The sequence below is a fragment of the Nycticebus coucang genome, chromosome 14 (genome assembly GCF_027406575.1).
Source record: "Nycticebus coucang isolate mNycCou1 chromosome 14, mNycCou1.pri, whole genome shotgun sequence".
NCBI classification, from domain to species: domain Eukaryota; kingdom Metazoa; phylum Chordata; class Mammalia; order Primates; family Lorisidae; genus Nycticebus; species Nycticebus coucang.
The window spans coordinates 18,907,760-18,926,744 of record NC_069793.1 but is presented as its reverse complement, the minus strand read 5'-3'; the positions used below and the strand labels follow the sequence as shown (position 1 = coordinate 18,926,744).

Here is an 18,985-nt window from a genome sequence, read left to right as displayed (position 1 = left end):
TATTCTATCAGGTTTCCCTTTCCACAATTTTGTGAGTTTGAAGCACTGTGTGTCATACTCACTGAGAGCTCAGGCTCCACTACTTCTTTGGTTTCCAATCCTTTCTTGTTTTTGGTTCCAATACTTCCCATACCTCCTGGTGCAGTTGCTTTCCCCTTCTTAGGTGGCCCACCAGCCTAAAAGGGATTTAAAAAATAAAAATAAAACTACTTAAGGATTTAAAAGTGTTTTTTGTTTTTTAGAGACAGAGTCTCGTTACATCACCCTCGGTAGAGTGCAGTGGCCTCACACAGCTCACAGCAACCTCCAACTCCTGGGCTTAGGCAATTCCCCTGCCTAGGCCTCCTGAGCAGCTGGGACTACAGGCACCCACCACAACGACCGGCTATTTTTGGGGGGCAGTTTGGCCGGTGCCGGGTTTGGACCCGCCATCCATGGTATTTGGGGCTGGCGCCCTACCCACTGAGCCACAGGCGCTGCCCTTAAAACAGTGGTTTTTAAAAACACTTTTGGGGGGCGGCGCCTGTGGCTCAGTTGGTGAGGCGCCGGCCCCATATGCTGAGGGTTGCAGGTTCAAGCCCAGCCCCGGCCAAACTGCAACAAAAAAATAGCCGGGCGTTGTGGCAGGCGCCTGTAGTCCCAGTTGCTCGGGAGGCTGAGGCAAGAGAATTGCGTAAGCCCAAGAGTTAGAGGTTGCTGTGAGCTGTGTGTCGCCACGGCACTCTACCCGAGGGCGGTACAGTGAGACTCTGTCTCTACAGAAAAAAAAAAAAAAAAAACACTTTTGGGTCACAAAACCAACTTAAAAATTTGGTTAAAATGGAAGGATCATTTAAAAAATAAACATTTTTTGTGTCTACAAAGTAAGCACAGTTTCAATGTGAGATGGAACCCCTGAAGACCACCCATGGGCTAATCTACAGACCCATATTAAAAACCTCTGATTCAGAATAAGCTAAGGAGAAATGAAACAAAAGTGATAAACTCAAATTATACTACATTTACTGATTAATTTGTGAATGACATGCCTGATGCCTTTAAATGTCTCTAAATCTTTCCTAAGTTAGTAAAGAACAGTTTCTAAGTCAGAACATTTACTCAATACTTAACCTTAAGGTTCTACAATTAGAGGCAAATATCATATAACTATATAATAATTTGCAAAGGAAAAAAGGGGTTGTCATAGCAACCTATTAGTATTCCAGTTATGTTGATGATGGCAATCACACTGAATGTTATTGCTGTAGTTTTTTAGGTGATTTGCTTGAGCTTTAAGTATATGATCCTATTATCTTTAAAAATAATTTTGCTTCATCCTTCTTCGTATTAATACATCTAACTTTATTCTCTTGTCTAACTGTACAGCATTATTAAATAATAATGGTACCAGCAAGCATTTATTTTATTTCTCACTATAACAGGAATATTTCTAGTATTTAATCATTTTTAAGCATGATGCTGGCTGGCTTTTGGTTTGCTATATTTACTGCTGTCTGCAGATCTATTCATATTTAATCATATCAAAGTGTTCATCTGTTTCTATACATCTAAGAATTTTGATCAAGTCATACTGAAACTTATTATATTCCTTTTTAATCCTTGAAATTAGATTTATTTTGATCTATAAATTTAGTAAATTTTATAGCATTAACATTGAACCATTCTTATATTCCTGGAATATACTTTGGTTAGTTGTACTTCTTATTGCACCACTGGATTGTATCTGCTTAATATTGTTTAAATGTTTTCATTTAAATTCATTTCATCCCAGTTTTGAAAGGTCACAAGAAAATAGTAGTATATCACAAAGTATACAGCAATGGTAGTTAATAGTATTATAGCAACATATATCACTGTTCAGAAGTGTATCTTCTGGCTAGGGGAAGTGGCACACACACCTGTAATCCTAGCACTCTGGGAGGCCAAGGCTGGTGGGTTGCTTGAGACCAACTTGAGCAAGAGTGATACCCTACTGAAAATAGAAAAACTAGCCTGATATTGTGGCTGGTGCCTGTAGTCCCAACAACTCAGGAAGCTGAGGAGTAAGGATCACTTGAGCCCAAGAGTTTAAGGTTTCTGTGAGCTATGATGATATCATGGCACTCAATCCCACAGCAATAGAGTGAGACTCTGTCTCGAAAAAAAGTGTTCCTTCTACCTGTTTTGAATATTTGTTAAGAAATGCCCCAAACCTAAAAAGAAAAGATACAAAGAGAGGACCAAGTCACTCTTCAACATTCAGACCTGTTCTGAAACCAATGTTATCTTGACTCTTCCAAGATCTAACTGGTAGCCAAAGTTAAGACACTAATTTTTAACTAAATAGAAACCTCTTATACTTGCCACATTATTACAGTATGGTTCATAGTAATAACCCCATAAAGGGATATGCTTTCTAACTCTAAAAATGGGAAATTCCATTCTTATCAGTTCTCTTTGACTAACTAGAACACCTCTTCTTGATCTTTCCTTATCATAGCATTCTCTGTGATACCTCGCTTAACAGATCTTGTACTTATCTTTTTCTTGTTAACAGACATATATATATATATATATATATATATATATATATGGATTTATAATCCTATATTCTAGCTGGTTCAGTGAGTTTGACACTGATATTGTTCTACTGAGTTTTTTGTTTTTTTTTTTTAAGGACAGAGTCTTATTTCATCACCCTCACTAGAGTGCTCTGGCTTTATGGCAACCTCAAACTCTTAGGTACAAGTGATCCTCTTGCCTCAGCTTCCCAAGTAGTTAGGACAACAGGTGTCCACCACAACATCTGGCTATGTTTTAGATATGGAGGACTCGCTCTTGCTCAGGCTAGTATCCAACCCCTGAGCTCAAGCAATCCACCCGCCTCAGCCTCCCAGAGTGCTAGGATTACAGGTATGAGCCAACATGCTTAGCCTTACTAATCTTTTCAAAATGAGAATATAAGGAAGTTGCCCCCCATGTTTTTATTTTTTAAAGAACTCTTCACAATAAGAGAAGGCCAGCTAGACTGGGCATGGATTGGTTCAGAGAGGTAAGTGGCAAGTGGGTCACGTTAAAAAAATCGAACGTGTCTTAGAGACAGAAGCTGTGAGAAAGGAGAAAATAGCTGCTAGTTCTTTATATTAGAATGTTGAGGAGCTAGCATAATATGAAAATATACAGAGTCTGTATCTAAATATACCTAGATTCAAATCCTAGTTCTGCCATTCTATTTGTTCCACAAAGGTATGCCCAGTTGCTACCATATGCCCAAAACTATTCTATGTATGGAGGATCAAGCAGTGACAAGATCTCTACCCTTTAAGGTTTACAATAGCATGGCGAGACAGAAAACAAACAATAGAAATATCAGAGCATGGACATTTAATCTGAGACTTAGCTTCATTTTTTTTTTTTTTTTAAATAGGGATCACAAAATACCTAACTCAACAGTTGTCATGATGATGAAATGACATTATGAAGGTAAAGTGCTTTGCAAGATGATGCTCACTAAATATCAGTTCTCTTCCCCTAACTCCATGCTGGAGGGTTCCAGGTGGGGCTGATGGCGGGCAAGGGGCCTTAAACTTTTTGCATCTGCAGCAGATAACTCTCATGCTTAAGAGAGCCCACAAGGGGGCGGCGCCTGTGGCTCAGTCGGTAAGGCGCCGGCCCCATATACCGAGGGTGGCAGGTTCAAACCTGGCCCCGGCCAAACTGCAACCAAAAAAAAAAAAAAATAGCCGGGCGTTGTGGTGAGTGCCTGTAGGCCCAGCTACTCGGGAGGCTGAGGCAAGAGAATTGCTTAAGTCCAGGAGTTGGAGGTTGCTGTGAGCTGTGTGAGGCCACGGCACTCTACTGAGGGCCATAAAGTGAGACTCTGTTTCTACAAAAAAAAAAAAAAAGAGAGCCCACAAGGCATGTGTTCATTAAAGAATGCCATATTTGCCCTACTTTATGCTATAAAACAGGGGTCCTCAAACTTTTTTTTTTTTTTTTTTTGTAGAGACAGTCTCACTGTACCGCCCTCGGTAGAGTGCTGTGGCGTCACACGGCTCACAGCAACCTCTAACTCCTGGGCTTACGCGATTCTCTTGCCTCAGCCTCCCGAGTAGCTGGGACTACAGGCGCCTGCCACAACGCCCGGCTATTTTTTTGTTGCAGTTTGGCCGGGGCTGGGCTTGAACCCGCCACCCTCGGCATATGGGGCCGGCGCCCTACTCGCTGAGCCACAGGCGCCGCCCCAGGGGTCCTCAAACGTTTTAAACAGGGGGCCAGTTCACTGTCCCTCATACCACTGGAGGGCCGGACTATCACTAAAAAAAAAAACAAAAAACTATGAGCAAATTCCTATGCACACTGCACATATCTTATTTTGAAGTAAAAAAACAAAATGGGAACAAATACAATCACACAGCCTCATGTGGCCCGCGAGCTGCAGTTTGAGGACCCCTGCTATAAAAGATAAGAAGACCTAGTCTGGTAAGGAGACTCAGCAATATTATCAGCAAAATAACCAAGGTAACATTATTATTTTTATTAACAGTAAATACCTTGCCGCATTTTATTTCATTATTTAATAATATTTTCTGACCCCGGGCGGCGCCTGTGGCTCAAGGAGTAGGGTGCTGGTCCCATATGCCGGAGGTGGCGGGTTCAAACCCAGCCCCGGTCAAAAATCACCAAAAAAACAAACAAACAAAAAAATTTTCTGACCCCTTAAAATGTACTCACGTGTAGTCAAAAGATATTTTGACAAGGGTACCAAGACCATTCAATAGCCTGTTCAAGAAATAGTGCTTGGAAAACTAAGTATCCAGATGCAAAAGAATTGAACAGCATATACAAAAATTAACTCAGAAAAGATCAAAGTCCGAAATGTAAGACCTAAAACTAAAAAATTCTCAGAACAAAACACAGGGCAAAAACTTTACAACATTCGATTTGGCAATGGTTTCTTGGATATAACACAAATGGTACAAATAACAAAAGGAAAAATAAATTTGACTTCATGAAAGTTAAATTTTACGTATCAAAAGATATTATCAATGAAGTGAAAAGATAAGCCACAGAATGGGAGAAAATATTTGTAAATCACATATCTGATAAAGGATTAATACAAAAAATACAAAGAGAACTCCTAAAACTCAACAATAAAAATATCAAAAAACTGGCTTGCCACTTATACCACAGTGGTTAGAGCCAGCCACATATGACAGGTTTGAACCTGGCCTAGGTCAGCTAACCAATGACAACTGCAACAAAAAATAGCCAGGCGTTGTGGCAAGTGCCTATAGTCCTAGTTACTTGGGAGGCTGAGGCAAGAGAATCACTTGAACCCAAGAGTTTGAGGTTACTGTGAGCTGGGACACCACAGCACTCTACTGAGGGTGACATAGTGAAACTCTAAAAAAAAAAAAAAAAAAAAAAAATCAAGAAACTCAGTTAAAAAATGGACAAAAGGACAGAGCCTGTAGCTCAGTGGGTAGAGCACCGCCCACATGCACAGGGTGGTGGGTTTGAACCCAGGTAGGGCCTGCTAAAACAAAAAAATAGCTGGGCGTTGTGGCAGGCGCCTGTAGTCCCAGCTACTTGGGAAGCTGAGGCAGGAGAATCACTTGAGCTCAAGAGTTTGAGGTTACTATGAGCTGTGACTCCATGGTACTCTACTGAGGGCCATAAAGTGAGACTCTGTCTCAATAAAAAAGAAAAAATGGACAAAACACTTAGACATTTTTCCAAAGAAAATATACAAAAGGCCATTAAATACATGAAAAATGTTCAACACCCCTAATCTTTAGGGAAATGCAAACCAAAACTATAGTGAGATACCACCTCACACCTATTAGCATGGCTACTATAAAAAGAAAAAGAAAAGCAAAAAACCTCCACAAACCAGAAATTAAGAAGGATGTGGAAAAACTGAAACCCCTGCGCACTCTTGGTGGAAATGTAAAATAGCTACCGTGTAAAACAATAATGTGGTTCCTCAAAAATATTAAACATAGAATTACCATGTGATCCAGCAATTCCACTTCTGGGCATATAGCCAAAAGAATGGAAAAGAGAGCCTTGAAAAGAATTTGTATTCCCATATTGCAGCATCATTTACAATAGCCAAAGTGTGGAGCAACCCAAGTGTGTTGACATATAAATGGATAAGCAAAATGTGGCATATGCATATATATACATACAGTGGAATATTATTTAGCTTTAAGATGAAGGAAATTCTGACACATACTATGATATAGATGCATTTTAAGCACATTATGCTAAGTGAAATAAATACTTAACAAATACACAAATACTGTGTGATTCTACTTATATGTGGTATCTAAAGTAGTCAAATTCATAGAAAAAGAAAGGGGCTGGAAGAAAGTGAGAATAGGGGGTTACTGCTTAACTAATAAGAGCATTCTGGTGTTAAAGCATTCAAAGTATTATGGAGATGGATAGTGGTGATGGTTGCACATTATGAATGCATTTAATACTATTGAACTGTACACTAAAATGGTTAAGATAGGAAATTTTACCTTAAATTGACAAAACCCTCACATTCGAAGACCTTCATTACCATTTTTTTGCATTACCATTTTTATCTGTATTAATGTTTCAAATAACAAAATATGTCATGGGAATATTTTGTCTCTGTTAACAGATGTTCTGCTGCATTTTTATTTTTTTTGTAGAGACAGAGTTTCACTTTATCGCCCTTGGTAGAGTGCCGTGGTGTCACACAGCTCACAGTAACCTCCAACTCCTGGGCTTAGGCGATTCTCCTGCCTCAGCCTCCCAAGTAGCTGGGACTACAGGCGCCTGCCACAACGCCCGGCTATTTTTTTTTTTTTGTTGTTGTTGTGGTTTGGCCGGGGCTGGGTTTGAACCCGCCACCCTCGGTATATGGGGCCAGCACCCTGCTCACTGAGCCACAGGTGCCGCCCTCTGCTGCATTTTTAATGTGGTTAGTGAATTCATTTGTCAAACAAAATCATTTTGGAGGACCAACCATGAACCTGAGACTGATTCCACCTAACTAAATTCTATTTTTAAACCATGTATTAACCTTAGTGGTAGGTGCCTTTTTTATAGGCCCGGGTTTGGGTGCTGAAATGTCCTTCATGTCCTTATCTCCTGCAGCCCCTGAAACAGCAGTCCTTCCAGGCACAGGTTTGAATTCCTTCTTATCAGCTGCTAGTCCACCTTTCTTACCATGTATCAGTTCCACTTTTTCTGAACATTCTTTGATCTGGAGAATGAAAGTAAAATGAACATTATGAAGTCCAACTTGGAAACATAACCACTACATTATCATGTAAGTCATTTCTAAACCACAACTATACATGAGAACTCACAGAAAAGTTTATAAAGATATTATCCACACTTTCTTGAATAATATAAATGTGCATTAATATCTTACTTTTTTTCATAAATTAGAATTATCATAACCACATTTTTGACAAAAGGCATTCACATGTTTTCATATTCTCTGCAAATTGCTCAATCCATTTAATTTTTTTTTTTGGTTGTAATTTGAAAGATGTTTCTACTACTATCACCAGTGTAGTCCGGAATATAAGGTAAATACTTAAAAGCTGTTTTCAAACTCTAGGTCTGAACCACCAGTGGAGAATGAAATACACTTCCTGAGTTGAAATCAGCATTTTTCCGTAGCAGTCGCATACCAATGGAGTGGGGCTCAGGGACTGATCCCATTATGGTTTAGCTGTTGTAGATTTGTTTAGGCAAGAAGTTACATTTTTACTGTTCAGGCCATTCTTTCTTTTTTGTTTTTGAGACAGTCTCTGTTGCCCTGGGTCAGGTGCTGTGGTGTAATTCACAGTAACCTCAAAGTCTTGGGCTTGAGCAATCCCCTTGCCTCAGCCTCCCAAGTAGCTGGGACTACAAGTGTGCACTACTACACCTGGCTAGTTTTTCTGTTTTAAGTAGAGACAAAGTCTCACTATTGCTCAGGCTGGTCTCGAACTCTTGAGGCTCAAGTGATCCACCCAGTTCAGCCTCCCAGAGAGTTGGGATTACAGGTGTGTATAACCGGGCGTTGTGGCAGGCGCCTATAGTCCTAGCTACTCAGGAGGCTGAGGCAGGAGAATCGCCTAAGCCCAGGAGTTGGAGGTTGCTGTGAGCTGTGTGACGCCACGGCACTCTACCCAGGGCGATAAAGTGAAACTCTGTCTCTACAAAAAAAAAAAAAAAAGGATTACAGGTGTGAGCCAACACACCCATCCATGCAACTTCTGTATATCAGCACTTTTGGATCTGCAGTTCTGGACACTTCTTATTGCCAGTGATGGGTTGCAGTATGTTTTCCAGGAAAAGTTCTATTTTTTTCCTAAGTGTTTTTCATGGTGAAGTTAGTAAACAGTATATTTGTGTTTGGTGAAGATCAAGGTTCGTATCACTGAAAATACAGAATATCTGACAATTCTATAACTCTGTTTATGTTAAGCAATGACTTACTTTTTTTCTCATGACACAGAGACAAATATGGCAAAGAGGCAATATAATTTGTCAGTAGCTGAGACAGAAGAACTCATAGTGTCAGATTTTAAAAGAAATGATGAGGACATTTTCACTAGTTCATATAGAGAATAGGAAGAATTTGTTGGGGTGCAACGTAAAATTAGTTGTTCTGAGGAAGAAAGTGAAGAGGAAGAAGAAGATGACAATGGAAAAGAAAAAATACGAAATATGGGCCAGACCGGAGGCTCAGACCTATAATCCTAGCACTCTGGGAGGCCGAGGTGGGTGGATTGCCTGAGCCAGAGTAAGACCACGTCTCTAAAAATAGCTGTGCATTGTAGCAGGCGCCTGTAGTCCCAGCTACTTGGGAGGCTGAGACAAGAGAATCGCTTGAGCCCAAGAGTTTAAGGGTGCTGTGAAGCTATAAGACCACTGCACTCTACTGAGGGCGACAAAGTGAGACTGTCTCAAAAAAAAAAAAAAAAAAAAAAGAAATACAAAATATGGAAGCCATGAGAAAAAGAGCGCACCCAATTATAAAAAGAGCAGCCCGCAGTTCAGATGATAAAACCATAAGGAATATGGAACTTGCAGCCAATAAAAAGTGACAAGAGATGACAATCAGTTAACGGTATGAGGACGATCAGGAATAGAACCCAAAACTTCATTAAAAGTTTTCCAACTGGTTGAGGGGGCGGAGAGGCCGGGCGGGCGGGGACTGCCGGCCGGGTGTGCTCCGCGGACAGGGGGCGGAGCTGGAGCTGGAGTCATAGCCGGAGGGGATGGGCGGCAGCCGTGCTGGGACCCTAGAACCCCGCACTGCGCACGACCGGCTTGCAAGGAGCTTAGAAAGATTGTACAATGAATGGTGATACTCGGGCTGCAGTGGTGCCCTCACCACCCCCGACCACAGCCCCTCACAAGGAGAGATACTTCGACAAGGTGGATGAGAACAATCTGGAATACTTGCGGGAGAGGAACATGGCACCGGACCTTCGCCAGGACTTCAATATGATGGAGCAAAAGAAGAGGGTGTCCATGATTCTGCAGAGCCCTGCTTTCTGTGAAGAGCTGGAGTCAATCATACAGGAACAATTTAAGAAGGGGAAGAATCCCACAGGCCTGTTGGCATTACAGCAGATTGCAGATTTCATGACTACGAATGTCCTGAACGTCTATCCAGCAGCCCCACAAGGAGGGATGGCTGCCTTAAACATGAGTCTTGGTATGGTGACTCCTGTGAATGACCTTAGAGGATCTGATTCAATTGCGTACGACAAAGGGGAGAAGTTATGGCGGTGTAAATTGGCAGCATTTTATAGACTGGCGGATCTCTTTGGGTGGTTTCAGCTTATCTACGATCACGTCACATCCAGAGTGAGCTCCGAGCTGAAACATTTTCTTATTGTACCTTTTGGGCTGCTCTACAGTGAAGTGACCGCGTCTAGTTTGGTTAAAATCAATCTACAAGGAGACATGGTAGATCGCGGAAGCACTGATCTAGGAGTAAACCAAGCGGGCTTCACGTTACACTCTGCCATTTACGCTGTCCGACCAGACGTGAAGTGTATCGTGCACATTCACACACCAGCGGGGCCGCGGTGAGTGTGCTGTCCCAGCAGCGCCTAAAGTTTTAAAGCTGTTTACTCAGAGGAACTAAACATTTCCTCCGAATTGCCCCCCGTTACTGTAACAAGTCAGTAAACCTAATCTTATTAGATTAAAAAAAATTTTACAGCTAAAAAAAAAGTTTTCCAACTATTTATTGATAATAAAACTGTAATTAGGAGCATCAAGTTTACAAACCAGAAACTAAATCTAATCAAAGAATTAAATAGTGACATATTCATTCAAAAATTCTGGCTATTTTGTAAAAAGGAGAAATTTTAGGACTAATTGAAATTCTTCTAAATTATGGTATATACTGGCAAAACAAAAACATCAGGAGAATTTTCTGGTTTACTGTGCATGTTTTCAAATCACAGAATGAGACTTCTACTGAAATGTCTATTTTTTAATGATGCTGCAACATGTGAAGCTTGCAGACAGCATAATAAATTTGCTTCATTTCGAGAGCTTTGGAATATGGTTATAAATAAAGCTCTCACTTTATTAAAAATCTCATGAGTCTGTCACCATTGACAAGAACTGGTGTCTTTCCATGGGCACTGTCCATTTAGACTTTACATACCAACTAAACCTGGCAAGTATGTAATTGCAGTGAATCTTGTGTGTGATTCTTCCACAAATTACCATTTTGCAGGGGAGCCTTATGCCGAGAAATCAGAGACCCTTTTGAGAAACTACAATGACTCTGAGGTTGGAAAAAGATTGATTCAGAACTATCATTTGGATCACTCCAGAAGAAATATTAACATGGAGAGACAATTTACCTCCATTGCCTTGGCTTTATACTTGCTTCGAAAAAATATAACCATAGTTGGTACTGTGCAGTGATAAAAGGGACTTTGCTCTAGAAATCAGGTCACCATAGATGAAAAACTCTACATCTGATACAGTAAGATTTCCTCCTATCCCTATGTGACATTACTAAGTTATGTTCCAAAGACAGAAAAGGTAGTTACAGTAATTTCCACACAGCACGAAGATATGAAGGTAATGGATAACAAGTCTGATGTAATCCACTTTTATAATACTACTACAGCAGGTGTTGACACACTTGGCGAGGGTTGAGAATGTATCTCTGTCCTTGAAGGACTTGGGCATTACTCCCTGATAATTTTCTTCAATATCACAGACACTGAAGTATACAATGTGTATGTGATTTTTCAGGAAACAAGTAACCACAGGTCATAACTTTATTCAAAGAAACAATCAAGAAGAAAATACTTTTTGAAAGATTTGGTGTAAGAGCTCTGTGAAGAAAACATAAGAAAGCATGCCCAAAATGTGCACAATTTCCCCCCCACCAAAAAAAACAAGAGACCCTACGAAAGTTTTGAGATATACAAAAAATAAGAAATGTAAAATCATTTTGAATGGGCGGCGCCTGTGGCTCAGTGAGTTGGGTGCCAGCCCCATATACTAAGGGTGTCGAGTTCAAACCTGGGCTTGGCAAATTGCAACGAAAAAACAGCCGAGCACTGTGGTGACAAAGTGAGATTCTGTCTCTTTAAAAAAAAAAAAAAAAAAATGCTGTTCATGCTTACAAAAGTAAGCTTTAAGCACTTGTAGGAAGTTAGTGGAAAGAAATATTTTCAAAAATGGCTTACAAGAGACCAGAAGTGCATAGAATCTCAGGGTGATTATTGTGAGAAAATATAGTAATCAAAATGATTTCTTTTTTTAAGAGTCTCACTTTGTCACCCTTGCTAGAGTGCTGTGTCGTAATAGCTCACAGCAACCTCCAACTCCAAGGCTTAGGCGATTCTCTTGCCTCAACCTTCCGAGTAGCTGGGACTACAGGCAACTGCCACAATGCCCAGCTATTTTTTGTTGCAGTTTGGCCAGGGCCGGGTTCAAACCCACCACCCTCGGTATATGGGGTCAGTGCCCTACCTCTGAGCCACAGGCACTACCCCAGGAACAGCCTCTTCAGAGCTGGAGAACCATTTTCTCCAGTAATTTTTGACTGCACGGAAAAATAATCACATGGGGCCAGGTCAGAACTGTAAGGTGGATCAGTCGTAAGTATTTTTTGTTGTTTTTGTGATTTTTTTTTTTTGAGACAGTCTCATGTCGCCCTCGGTTAAGTGCCATGGCATCATAGCTCACAGCAACCTCAAATTCTTGGGCTCAAGTGATGCTCTTGCCTCAGCCTCCCATGAACTACAGGTGCCTGCCAAAGGCCAGCTACCTTTTTTTTTTTTTTTGAGACAGAGTTTCAAGTTCTTGTCCTGGGTAGTGTACCAGGGTGTCACAGCTCATAGAAACCTCCAACTCTTGGGCTTAAGCGATTCTCTTGCCTTAGCCTCCCAAGTAGCTGGGACTATAGGCACCCGCCACAACACCTGGCTATTTTTGGTTGCAGTTGTCATTGTTGTTTAGCTGGCCTGGGCTGAGTTTGAATCCGCCAACCTTGGTGTATGTGGCTGGCGTTGTAACCACTGTGCTATGGGTGCTGAGCCGCACCTAGCTATTTTTAAAGATGGGGGTCTTGCTCTAGCTCAGGTTCGTCTTGAACCGGTGAGCTCAGATAATCCACTCGCCATGGCTTCACAGTGCTGGGATTATGGGCATGAGCCACCTTGCCTGGCTGAGTTATTAAGTTTAAACTCTGTGGACTCCAGGAATTGAATGGTGATGTTGGCTGTGTGGGAGGACACATTGTCATGCTGCAAGATGGTCCCCAGCAGTCCAGTCTTTGGCTGCCATTCTGAAGCGTCCGGAAAACTTTTGGTAGACACACTATTGTGTACCACTGAGCAGTAACAATCCTTTGTTACTACAAAGGACAGATGCAATATGACTACTTTTGGAGAAGAAAGTTGCCACCATTTTCTTTCCAACACCTCAAGGTTGTTTTATTTATTTATTTATTGAGACAGAGTCTCACTCACTGTTGCCCTGGGTAGAATACTGTGATATCATAGCTCACAGCAACCTCAAACACTTGGACTCATGAGATCCTCTTACCTCAGCCTCCCAAGTAGCTGGGACTACAGGTCCCACGATGGCCAGCTATTTTTTCTATTTTTTTTTCTTTTTTTTTTGAGACAGTCTTAAGCTGTTACCCTCGGTAGAGTGCCGTGGTGTCATAACTCATAGAAACCTCCAACTCGGGCTCAAGCAATCCTCTTGCCTCAGTTTGTGTATTTTTAGTAGAGATGAGGTCTCACTTTTGCTCAGGCTGGTCTCAAACCTGTGAACTCAAGCAATCCACCTGCCTTAGCCTCCCAGAGTGCTAGGATTACAGGTGGGAGCCACTGTGCCTGGCCTAATCTTTCTATTTTTAGTAGAGGGGTCTTGCTCTTGCTCCAGCTGGTCTCCCAACTCCTGAGCTCAAGCAATCCACCTGCCTCAGCATTCCAGAGTGCTAGGATTATAGGTGTGAGCCACCATACCTGGCTGGCCCCTTTATATTTGTTGGTGGATTTTCATGCAGGGAAAAAAATCCATACTATTAACTGACACTTATTCTTAGGATCAAATTAGTAAATCCAGTAACAATGTGAGAACATGTCTAGACTTGCCTCCATTGAATCTAACCAGCATTTCTTCACAGCATTCACTGTGGGTGCCCTTTTGCTCATCTGTCAAATTGTGAGGCATCTATCAGGATAAAACTTTCTTAATGTGAAGATAATCATGCAGGATTTTGGACACTGCTTGTGATCCAATCTGTAGTGCTGCTTCGATGTCCTTAAATGTTACTCGATTGTTTTTATGAAGCATTTTCTCTATAGCACCAAGGTTTTCCTCAGTCACTGTAGTCACTGGATGTCCATTCCTCTCCCTGTCCTTCACTAAAGTTCAGACTCTTGAATTTCTGAAACCACTGAAAAATTGTCATGTGGGAAGGAGTAAAGTCCCCAAAAGCCTGCTGCAAATGCTCAAGGCTTTGAGACTCCATCCACTTTAAAGTCATAGGAAATCATTGAGAGAAAGTGCTCTCTTCCAAGCTCCATAGCTGACACCAATTGAGTGCTATAGAGAAGGAAGCAAACGAAGCCCTCTCAGCAACACTGATAAGTTGTGCAAGATGAAACTTTCACAAGTGAATCAGAAAGGACAATGCTGTTGACTGTATTTCTTGGAATTAGAATAATGATCCATAACACAGTCTGTAGCAAAACTTTCATAGTGACCTTCATATATAATGGCAATGAATCCTTGTGGACACTAGTGCAATCAAGGACATGGCACGGTGACAAGAGGAATGGTTCATACTGAACCAAAGGGAAGAGTTATGAGACAAGCAATGAAAAGCTTACCAAAAAAAAGGGTTGCTGCTACCTTTGTCCCTGTGGGAGAGACCAGAAATATATGAAGGAATGCAGTGAATCCAGCAAATACATCTGTCCCAGCCACAAATCAAAAGAAAAAAATATAATAAAAAGAAAATGCAGAGAATATGACGAAAGTGTTGATAGTTACTTATACAATTATATGAAAAATATACATTTTTTTCATGAAATTATAGCATTATTTATTCTGCAGTCAGTGTCTGACCCCCCACCAGTGTTCATCAAGTACCACATTGGCATTGGTATGCGACTGTGAAATAGAACAGATAAAATTGAAATAAAAAATGCCAGAGATAATCTTCCAAAATTTGTTTCAATTCTACATGTGTGTCTGTGCAATGAAAAATTTCTTTCTTACTATGACTAGTAACAAAAATTGAGAAATTCTGACAAAACACACCAGTGCTAATTTCCAATGTATAAAATCATAAAGCAAAGAGATAGGACTCTTAACCAATTTCAGTATAATCCATTACTAACCCACCTTATCAAGCTTGAGTTTGTCCACATCAGCTAAGAATGGGTTTACTGCTTTCTCGCCAACCACCTTCAAAGCAGTACCCAGTGCTTCAAATGCAGCATCTCTGACTTCAGGTGCAGAATCATTGATGTGCTATAGTCCAGAATGAAATAAAGTGATCTTAATACAAGGTATTTTAGGTATCATTCATTCTAATTCAGACTGATGTTTATTAGATAATTTGCTTTTACATAGGCCAGGCGTAGTGGCTCACTCCTGTAATCCTAGCACTCTTGGAGGCCAGCTGGGTGGATTACCCGAGCTCACAGGTTCAAGAACAGCCTAAGCTAGAGTGAGACCCCTGTCTCTAGAAATAGCTGGGTATTGTGGCAGGTGCCTGTAGTCCAAGGGAGGCCAAGGCAAGAGGATCACTTGAGCCCAAGAGCTTGAGGTTCCTGTGAGCTGTGATGCCATGGCACTCTACTAAGGGCAACAAAGTGAGACCCTGTCTCAAAAAAATAAATAAATAGACTTGGCGCCCATAGCTCGGTGGTTAGGGCACTGGCCACTTACACTGAGGCAGGCAGATTCAAACCTTGCCCAGGCCTGCTTAACAACAATGACAACTGCAACAAAAATATAGCCAGGTGTTGTGGCAGGCACCTGTATTCCCAGCTATTTGGGAGGCTGAGGCAAGAGAATCACTTAAGCCCAAGAGTTAGAGGTTGCTGTGAGCTGTGACGCCACAGCACCCTGCCGAGGACAACGTAGTGAGACTGTCTCAAAATAAATAAATAAATAAATTTGCTTTACACAATTTACTAAAGCTAAATATAGATTTCCTTTTTCCAATTAATAGGTACTCTTTCATAAATTCTTTCTTTTTTGTTTTTGAGACAGGGTCTTACTTTGTTGCTCAGGCTGGTATGTACTGGCACTATCCAAGCTCACTGTAGTCTTGAACTCCTGGGCTCAAGTGATCCTCTTGCTTTAGCCTCCTGAACAGCTAGGACTATAGGTACACATCACCAGGCATGGCTAATTTTCCTTTTCTGTGGAGATGGGATCTCGATATGTTGCCAAGGCTGATCTTCAACTCCTGGCTTCAGCAATTCTTCTACTTTGGCGTCCCAAAGTGCTGGGATAACAGGTGTAAGCTACTGCACCAGGCCCACAAATTCTTTCTGGGTTAAGGAAACCTCTGGTAATACATTAATCAAGTCTTTTTTTTTTTTTTTTTTTGAGACAGAGCTTCAATCTATTGCCCTGGGTAGAATGCCGTGGTATCACAGTTCATAGCAACCTCCAACTCTGGGGCTTAAGCGATTCTCTTGCCTCAGCCTCCCAAGTAGCTGGGACTCCAGGTGCCTACCACAATGCCCAGTTAATTTTTTTTTGGGGGGGGTTGTAGTTGTGATTGCTGTTTGGCAGGTCTGGGCTGGATATGAACCTGCCAGCTCTGGTGTATGTGGCTGGCGCCTTAGCTGCTTGAGCTACAGGCACCGAGCCAATCAAGTATTTCCTTTTTATTTGGTTGCAGTTCAGCTGGGGTTGGGTTTGAACCTGCCACCCTTGGTATGTGGGGCCGGCGCCTTACTGACTGAGCCACAGGCGCCACCCAAGTATTTCCTTTTTTTCTTCCCTCTATCTAAAATGCCTCTTTCTTGGGTGGCGCCTGTGGCTCAACAGAATAGTGTGCCAGCCCCATATGCTGGAGGTGGCGGGTTTAAACCCAGTCCCGGCCAAAAACTGCAAAAAAAAAAAAAATAATAATAAATAAAATAAAATAAAATGCCTCTCTCCCAAATTATCTTCAAGTACTCAATACTTGATACCTACGCTTGGGCAGATCCAACCAAACACCAGTATATAGAATTAGTAAAAAAAAAATGCCTAGTAGATAGTGGAATCATAAACCAACTTATGATTTCCTTCAAGAGTAGGAACACAGTTATAAGAATTAGGATTTAGTTTCAAAAGCTATAAAGTCTGCTCCTCAAAAGATCATAATCTACAGTCTGAAAGTCAAGTAGTCATGTATATAAAAGAAAAAGAAATCTTGCCTGTGTATAGAATATTTCCCCCAATTTCAAAGAAAGTGTATACCTTAAGCAGTGCAGCACAAAAGGGCTTTAGCAAGCTCTTTGGCAGGGTAGAAGCAGTGCAATGGCGGAAGCTTCTTGCAATAAAAAGAGATGTCTGCTGCTTGATGGTTGGATTTTTATTATCCATTACTGCTAAAACATCTTCGCTGATGTTCTGTAGTGTGGTCTGTAGAAAGAAAATGTGGTCAGTGAGTTTTTCTCAATTGTTTCTTTCTTTTCTTTTTCTTTTTTTTTTTGTAGAGACAGAGTCTCACTTTATGGCCCTCGGTAGAGTGCCGTGGCATCACACAGCTCACAGCAACCTCCAACTCCTGGGCTTAAGCGATTCTCTTTCCTCAGCCTCCCAAGTAGCTGGGACTACAGGCACCCACCACAACACCCAGCTATTTTTTGGTTGCAGTTCAGCCGGGGCCGGGTTTGAACCCGCCACCGTCGGTATATAGGGCTGGCACCTAACCGACTGAGCCCCAGGCGCCACCCCAGAGTTTTTCTCAATTGTAAAGATCAAAACGTTATATTGACAAAATTTACTTTAGATAAAACCACAAACTCGTGCTGGAACGTACAGTAAGGAAGATTGCATCAATTGCCTCTTGCAGGGCTTGTACCACTTGAGGCTTCTTCTCTTTGAATTTCTCCAAAATAGTTGGCACAACCTAAAAGTGAACAGTTGGAATATTATTCAGCAATAAAAACTAATAAAGTATTGATACATATTAGAACACAACTAAACCTTGAAAACAGTATGCTAACATGAAAAAAGCCAGTCACAAAATACCACATATTGTGTGATTCCATTTACAAAAAATGTCAAAAGTAGAATAGTAGTTTCTAGGATCCAGGAAAAGAGCAGCATGAGGCATGACTGATAACAGGAATGGAGTTTATTTTGGGGGTGAAGAAAATGTTCTGGAATTAGACAGTGGTGATAGCTATGCCACATTGTGAATATTATAAAACCACTTTAAGAGGGTGAATTTTATTATAAGTTTTATCTCAGAAAAGCTGTTTGTTTAAAAAATGACTATGGCCAGACAAAGGCTTGATAACTAGGATCTATAGAGAACTCAAATTAATCCACATGAAAAAAGCCAACAATCCCTTATATCAATGGGCAAGAGACATGAATAGAACTTTCTCTAAAGACAACAAACAAATGGCTAACAAACACATGAAAAATGTTCATCATCTCTATATATTAGAGAAATGCAAATCAAAACAACCCTGAGATATCATCTAACCCCAGTGAGAATGGCCCACATCACAAAATCTCAAAACTGCAGATGCTGGCGTGGATGTGAAGAGAAGGGAACACTTTTACACTGCTGGTGGGACTGCAAACTAGTACAACCTTTCTGGAAGGAAGTATGGAGAAACTTCAAAGCACTCAAGCTAGACCTCCCATTTGATCCTGCAATCCCATTACTGGGCATCTACCCAGAAGGAAAGAAATCCTTTTATCATAAGGACACTTGTACTAGACTGTTTATTGCAGCTCAATTTACAATCGCCAAAATGTGGAAACAGCCTAAATGCCCACCAACCCAGGAATGGATTAACAAGCTGTGGTATATGTATACCATGGAATACTATTCAGCCATTAAAAAAAATGGAGACTTTACATCCTTCGTATTAACCTGGATGGACGTGGAAGACATTATTCTTAGTAAAGCATCACAAGAATGGAGAAGCATGAATCCTAGGTACTCAATTTTGATATGAGGACAATTAATGACAATTATGGTTATGGGGGGGGAAAGAGAGGGAAGGAGGGAGGTGGGTGGGGTCTTGGTGTGTGTCACACTTTATGGGGGCAAGACATGATTGCAAGAGGGACTTTACCTAACAATTGCAATCAGTGTAACCTGGCTTATTGTACCCTCAATGAATCCCTAACAATAAAAAAAAAAAAAAAAAAAAATGACTGTGGCTCAAAACAAAACAAACAAACGAAAAAAAAAGACTGTGGCTCTACCAAAAAAAAAAACCCCAAAACAAAAAAAAGTGAACATTTAAGGTGAATTAAAAGTCATTTT

General features: G+C 41.0%; 1 protein-coding gene across 5 annotated transcripts in view; it reads right to left on the bottom strand.

Moving 5' to 3' along the window:
- The window catches only part of CKAP5 (cytoskeleton associated protein 5), a 141,703-nt gene that overhangs the window by 53,956 nt on the left and 68,762 nt on the right, over positions 1–18,985 (bottom strand). For all 5 annotated transcript variants that reach the window (XM_053560495.1, XM_053560496.1, XM_053560497.1 and 2 more), the window contains exons 10-14: positions 17,516–17,605; positions 16,951–17,115; positions 14,869–14,997; positions 7,043–7,225; positions 63–176 (exon numbers count right to left, since the gene is read on the bottom strand). In XM_053560495.1, coding sequence (XP_053416470.1) covers positions 63–176; positions 7,043–7,225; positions 14,869–14,997; positions 16,951–17,115; positions 17,516–17,605 — 681 coding nt within the window. The remainder of the gene's footprint in view (positions 1–62; positions 177–7,042; positions 7,226–14,868; positions 14,998–16,950; positions 17,116–17,515; positions 17,606–18,985) is intronic.